The sequence below is a fragment of the Coturnix japonica genome, chromosome 23 (assembly GCF_054131305.1).
Source record: "Coturnix japonica strain WE chromosome 23, WE-NBRP24, whole genome shotgun sequence".
NCBI classification, from domain to species: domain Eukaryota; kingdom Metazoa; phylum Chordata; class Aves; order Galliformes; family Phasianidae; genus Coturnix; species Coturnix japonica.
In genome coordinates, this window is record NC_140685.1 from 5,943,645 (window position 1) to 5,950,503 (window position 6,859).

A 6,859-nucleotide genomic window follows, 5' to 3' on the forward strand; every position below is an offset into this window, starting at 1 on the left:
AATTAGCAAAGTAACTCCCTGATGCAATTCTATAGGTATTTAAAGACTTAATGCTGAAAGCTTGCCATTTCTATAGCTGGGTCTGTGATTAGCTCAGACAGTCACTGGGTGCCACTGTTGCTCTGCACAGTGCGTGACAGGTCCACCCTAAAGTGGAAGTATTGGGGTGGGGGGGGATGTGGGGGGATGGGGCTTTACACACTAATCCAACACAAGTGATTTGAGTATTTTCCATGCAATTAAATAAAAACTGAACTTACTCGGGGAATGGGAGATTGAAGTCTTGAAAATTCTGATCCAGAAAATTAATCAAAACCTCACATTGGTATTTATTATAGCAGAACACTCTGGAATGCTTGGAAATATTTAATACCTAATTTGGCTGCAGCCACAACGCATCTTTTTAACTTCACAGTCCCTTAATCAGAGCTTAGCAGCATCAGGAGGAGCAGATAACGGCCCCGCCAGGAGCAGAGGGGTGTGAGGGGTACGGGCTCACACAGAGGAACTGTCTGTCACTACCTGGCAGGGGAAAGCATTAGGACTGAAGCATCGTATCTCCTTTGTTAATCTGCTCCAGAATTAATAGCGACCAGTACTAAAGGGATGCGTTTTGCTGGCAGTGCCTTAAGGGAGGTTTTGCACATCTGATTGTTTCCTATGCTTATGAGCAACTAAAGCTTCCCTGGAGGTGCCCCCGGAGCAGATCGTGGCCCTCTGAGCACACACTGCTCCATTTAAGGGAACTGGGACCACTGCCTGCACAGCAGCTGCAATGCAGCAAGGATTTATTTACCTGAAATCCAAGCAGCCGGGCAAAGAAGTTGGACCCCAAGTCACCAATGACAACATAGAAAGCAATGCAAGTTCCCAGCATCAGCCCAATCATGCTGCAAAACAACAAAGTATGGAGAGATTAGGAGGCTGAAGCAGGAACCCTGGAACGCAGCCTCAGCACAGGTTTAGCACAGACACGGGCTGGGGGGCTGCACACTGAGCCCAGCCACAACAGCTGCAGATTGCTCACAATCCTCCTGCACTCTCCCAATGACCAAGAAGCTTCCAGAGGATACAAAGAGTACATTTAAAGGGACTTAAAATAAAATCCAAGCAGGCAGTTGCTCGCTCGCCTGCAGGGGTGAAGCAGCCTCAGCATGCCTTGCTTCAGAGCACATCCACTCCTTAACTCCAACTTTCCAGCACGACACAATGGAGACAAGACCCAGATTTTACCAGTCTCATGCTGGAAACGTTTGGCAAGAAACAAAACAAGTCCTCCATCGACAGGGATGAAGTGGGGCTGTGCATCAGAACGAGCCCTGCTGGAGCCGGAGTGGAGGATGGCTCTTAACAGCTTGGCTAAGGCCATCAGATCTGCATTCAGCCCCAGCAACCTAAAACCAAGGAAACTCCATCCACCTCTCCCCCACGAGCAACATCTCAGCCAGAGACGTGGCTCTGCTAACAACACGTGCATCGGTTTAACTGCTGTTTGGAGCCACAGAAGAAACAGACCTTAGGGATGGCAAGAACTCCTTTATTTCTTGGAAAAACATTTAACAGAATCAGCAAGAGGTCCTCCCAGCCGCACCCCCTGCAGCAAGGGCCTACCATGAAAGCCTTGGTAATGGCTCAGCTCTCAAACTTCCTTCCACAAAATGGACCACACTTTAATGAGAAGATTGTAGTACGAACTGCTTCTCCTCCCATTCATGATTGCATGGACCACTTTCCCTCCCGTTTCCAATTATAGCATCCCCGTGGCAATTACAGCAACTGCTTGCATGGACAAGTCACTTTTGAGAAATATTTGGTGTATTTTTAGTGTTCTGCAGCAATCTGCAGATGGGAACAGAGAACGAGCCAGCATCACTGCCTGCCCAGAGCTCCAGATGCCTCCAACAGAGAAACTCTTCTGGATAAAGCAGCATGGTAACACCGTCCCACTGCCCATCAGGGCTTCTGAACATGACCTGGGAGGGATTTTCTGCTGGTGTTGGGGTCACACGAGGCACAGGAGCCCAGCAGCTCTCATGCTGACACAGGGACAGGGCCCTGACATGAGGTGCTCCCCAGCACCCGGGTGCAGGCGGCACCAGGCAGCTCCAGGGCGCACCTACAGCACAGGATGCTCCCCTGCAACACCCAGCAATGTTGGCAGGGATCCCACCCCTGGAAAGCAGCCACCAGCACCATGCCCACGAGTTCACAGCAGAGCAGGAGACGAGTTCGCTCTCCAGCTTCTGAGCCCAATGACCCAGAGCTCCTGTCTGCACAGAAGGTGAAGCCACATGGGCATCTTATTCCCCTTCATGATCAAGTTCCGGGTGGCAAGGAAAAGTTTTGGGACCAGGGTGGGCAGGGGGAGTAATAAAAGAGTACAGCAATGCCACAGAGCAGTGCTCTTCATTAAGGACAGACAAACCATTCCAGCTTTAAAGCACTAGATTACCTTGTTTCCACCAACATTTTCCCTGCTTTTCCATAGGCGTGAAATGCTGGAATAAGAGAGGGAAAAGAAAAACAAACAAATAGCAGTTAATTAAAGAAAGGTCCAGAACGTGGAACACACATCAGTTAAAAATTAATCAACGATAGTAACAAAGGGCACTTGAGCAGGAAGCCACCAGCACTGAGCTTGGGGGCCGCTTTCCCTTCCCACCGACCCATTCTCTTTTCCAGCCGTGCCCTCCACAAACTGAAAACCACATAAGACAGGGGGAGAAATAAAGATGAAGGAGAGGCAGAACGCAGGTTATTCTTCCTTTTTTCTCCCCCCCCCCCCCCACTTATTTTATGTTAAAAAAAAGAAAGGCAGCGTGAAGTAGCATCCACACATGGCAACCATTAAAAGAAAGTCAGCGCGGAAGAGAAAATATGCGTGTAGAAGATGCTGTGTGGCAAAAAGTTACTGCAGTGCAAAATTTCAATCACAGGCGCATTTTTATTTTTATCTTCCCACTCCAACTGAACCGCCTGACGTTGCTGGATGGGAGAGCTGAGCCGGTGCCCAGAACGCTCAATCCCATCCCCAGAATACCCAGCACTCACAGCCCACACCAAAGGGCTGCTGCCAAGAGGCTTCTTCCCCCTCCCATCCTTGGGGTTGTAGCTCGTAGCAGAAAGCCATCAGTAGTCTTTAAATCATCGGGAAAAGGGGGGGGTTCTTAAGAAGAAAAAGCCAAGAAAACCGTACGTATTTTTAGCTCCATCTCACTGGGTAGAATTGAGACCTCCAGTTCCAAAACCAGACCGCAGTGCCCGCCTGTCAGCGTCCTGCAGAGCTCCAACACCCACCCCACCACCCCCTGGGCTGCCTTTGTCTGCTCCCGAGGCACCGCACGCAGCCCCGGAGCCCACCAGCAAAACCAACTTTCCTCACTTCTGGAAGCTCCTTTTGTTAGTTTTAAATATTAACTTACAAACGATGATTTTCTTTGGGCTCGGCTTGAGTTCAAAACATTAAGGAAACAACACGTTCTGCCACAGAACGGAGGGGAAAGAAAAAAAAAACCCAACATAACAACAACAACAAAAACCACAGCGGGAGACCCACAGCAGAAAAATAAACCGGCTTTGTTATGTGGGGCAGCGCTGAAAATAGCCCAGGGCTCCACGACAGACGGGGAGGAAGCAGAGCACAGTGGCGGCTGCAGCACAGAGCAATGCAGCTCCTGGCCTCCAGCTCTCAGCCACTCTGCAGGGAGAGGTGTGAGAGGAGAAGCAATGAGAGGAGTGGGGATGCTTCAGATCGACCTCCAGAACCATCGCTGCTACGGCACCGATCCCACCGGCTCCTTTTCCCAGCACACAGAAGCGTATCTCCGGATAACGTCGCAGCTGCTGCTGGTTTTGAAGCTCGAGGTGCTGAGAGTCAGCCTGTTTCCTCAGCTATTCTGAAATGATGCTCTAATGAAAGCAAGCCTTCAAACCTTATGGCAGATGACACGGGAAAAATCGGAGCATTTTATCTTGTGAAGGAGGAAGGAGACGGTGACCCTAAAATACAGCAAAACATCTTTAGGATGGGATCTCTATGTGCCTAGCAAAGCTGGGCAGAGCTGAACCTGCTCAGAACTACAGAAGCTCTTTCAAACCAAGAGCAGATGCCACGTGTAGGTCACATCCCAGCACTGGTGGCTGTAAGGAGCTGACCGAGGCTGCTGGGCCCTGCACACACACATGGTGCCCTTTGGCAGCTGCAAGGGGACACATTAACCCATTAATCCCTGGGAACTGCCTCTTGCTTCCCTTCTTGCTTGGCATCTTCAAAGGTGTTTCCCTTCCACACAGAGCAGTGCTGAAGAGCACAGGATTCCAGACAGCCAAACCCTTCACACAGACAGTGATGCAGGGAGACAACATCTGAGCCGGATCTCAGCCTGTGACGAGCCTGGCTCTTCTGTAGCTGGAACGCTGTCTCTCAGTGCTCCTCCGGAAGGGGCCGGCTGCCTGAAGTTACACTGCAAAACTTTCTTCCATCTTTAAACCCTGCCAAAGCCTCCCATAGAATCAGCTGCGGGGGCTGCCAGGATCTCTTCGCAGATGTACCAGGGCCCAAGCAAACGGTGACAAAGGCTGTCTGTGTGAAGCTGCTCAACCTTGATGCATTAGGATGCATTATAGGAACGTTGCCTTTCCTCCCAGCGCCGTTCCCTCCTGGTTGCTCGAGGTGGCACCTCTCCCAGTGTGCAGGCAGGGAGCAGAGGCACTTCTTTGTGCCAGCGCCCGCCTGCCAGGAGGTGGCAGGAAGCTGGGAAGCATTACTGGCCTCTGTGTATTCGAGCCCCTTGGCTGCGGGAAGCGCAGAGGACCCCTTTCTTCCTGGGAGATGCTCCAAGGTGGAGGGGACTCTCTGTACCCGGGTGAGAGGGAAGTGGCAACACAAAGGCTCCTTGTCAGAGCAGGGAGCAGCAGCACAGACAGCTGGGACAGGAGGGGCTGGGCCAAGGCAGACACCACCTGAGAGCTCTGCACTAATCAAGCCTTGCTTTGCTTCCAGGGCATGAGCATGGCTGCTAAAGCCACAGTGCTCTTTAATCTTTCTGTTTTTTAGCTTGTAGCAAAGGCTAAAGATGCACAGCTTAGTAACAGAACCTCCAGCATCCTGAGCACGGTGGAAATCCATATGTCAACAACACAGTCACCGAGCGACCCACGCACTTCTTTAACTCCTCTACAAAAAGCGATGCCAGCCAATGCTCTACTTCCCCAAACAAGAGACACCAAGTCAACACCCATCTTGTTTCACACGACAGCTGAGAGCACAGGATCCCAACCACCTCCTCCTGCTCCCCAGCTCAGTTAAAACGAGCAGAGAGGTCACAGCAGAGGCCAGAGCTGGCACCGCGCAAAGGCAGACGCTGCCAAAACCTCACACATGAATCTTGCAGATGTTTTTATTTTCTTGGCCACTTGGAACTTTGCACGCTGTTTCCTCTCCGCTCCCCCTTCTTTGCCATAAATGCACACACAGCTCAGACCCAGGCAGCCCGAGCTCCATGCCAGGCTCTGCTGGCAGAACCCAATGTCCTCAGCAGCACGCTGGGTGGGGAAGCTCGTGGCTTTCATGCTGAGACCGATAATTTACACCAGACACCCGCTACGCCAGCTCCCGAAAACTTGGGTTTGGATCAGTCAGCACCGCATCTCCTCCCCTGCCCTGCAGAGTCAAAACAATTCCTTGCCTATTAACTTCGCTGTCAAGAGCAGAATTAAACCCTCGTATCCCTCCGGGGACATGGCACAGGGGGAAGAGGCTGACAGAGGAACAAAACACAAATTGAAAACGACATCAAGAAATGGTTTGCTTTTCCAATAATATCAGTATGAAAGTTGTAAATTAAGTGGTCAAAGTAAAACCGCAGTTAAAAAAAGCAAGGCCCTAGAGCTGGAAATTCTCACCCAGGCCCGGGTAGGTCCTGCGCTTGCTGAGATTGGCCGATTTCACCAGGAACATGCAGGATTGATGAGTCATCCAAGAACAGAAAATCAAGAGCAGAGCTCCCAGGACAATGCCACACTGCAAAGGAAAGGGGGAGGGGTGTGGTTAGAAGACAAGCACAAGATGGAAAGTCAGGCACTTTGGGTCTCACTCCCATCCCTTGCTGCCCTCAGCCCCCCATCCATCTTCAGCCACACTTTCGCCTGCTCAGGGTTCTCCCTGCAGCCAGTACAAAGTGATGTATGAGCTCAATTTAACTCCTCCTGCAGCCTGAGGACCACACGGAGCAGCCAGCTGTGCCAGCATTAAGGTGTGACCAGGAGCCATTTGTGAAGCACAGCTGGATGCGATGACCTCAGACATCTCCCTACCAACCTGAAACGATGCCGTGACTCACACCACACACCGCTGCATCCCCAGGGCTCATTGCATCCCATTGCAGCTCATGTAAACAACAGAGCCACACCTGAGCACAAAGTCCAATCCGTTACACACACAATAAGCACTAATAGCACACAGTCATTACTGAGCTGCATTACAGGACAGGTGAGGAGGGGGAGACAACACTCACACCCCACCCCAGAGCTCCGGGACCCCCGGGCTGCCCCCATAACACCGAGGGGGCCGTGATAACAGCAAGGCCCAGCACAGCAAGGCCCAGCCCGGCCCAGCTCACCTGTCGGAAGCAGAAGGGCACAGTGAGCACGCTGACCCCCACGATGCTGTTGACCACGTTCATAATCAGGCCCCAGTTGGATCCAGCCGAGGCCGCCATCACACACGGCGGGGTCGCCCCGCAGGGCCCAGCCCGGAGCCGCCCCTCCGCCCCGCCCCGCCGCTCCCCTCAGCCACCCGCCATGGCGGCACCGGCACCGGCCACAGCGGCACTTCCGCCTTCCGCTGCTCCGATGGAAC

The 6,859-nt window shown here is 52.2% G+C and overlaps 1 protein-coding gene across 2 annotated transcripts in view; it reads right to left on the bottom strand.

Moving 5' to 3' along the window:
* SLC38A10 (solute carrier family 38 member 10) overlaps positions 1 to 6,859 on the bottom strand; it is a 30,248-nt gene extending 23,389 nt beyond the window's left edge. The window contains exons 1-4 of one of the 2 annotated variants that reach the window (XM_015879949.3): positions 6,621 to 6,859; positions 5,905 to 6,022; positions 2,453 to 2,498; positions 797 to 890 (exon numbers count right to left, since the gene is read on the bottom strand). In XM_015879949.3, coding sequence (XP_015735435.2) covers positions 797 to 890; positions 2,453 to 2,498; positions 5,905 to 6,022; positions 6,621 to 6,719 — 357 coding nt within the window. In that variant the 5' untranslated portion in view covers positions 6,720 to 6,859. The remainder of the gene's footprint in view (positions 1 to 796; positions 891 to 2,452; positions 2,499 to 5,904; positions 6,023 to 6,620) is intronic. The other variant, XM_015879948.3, reaches the window with a different exon arrangement.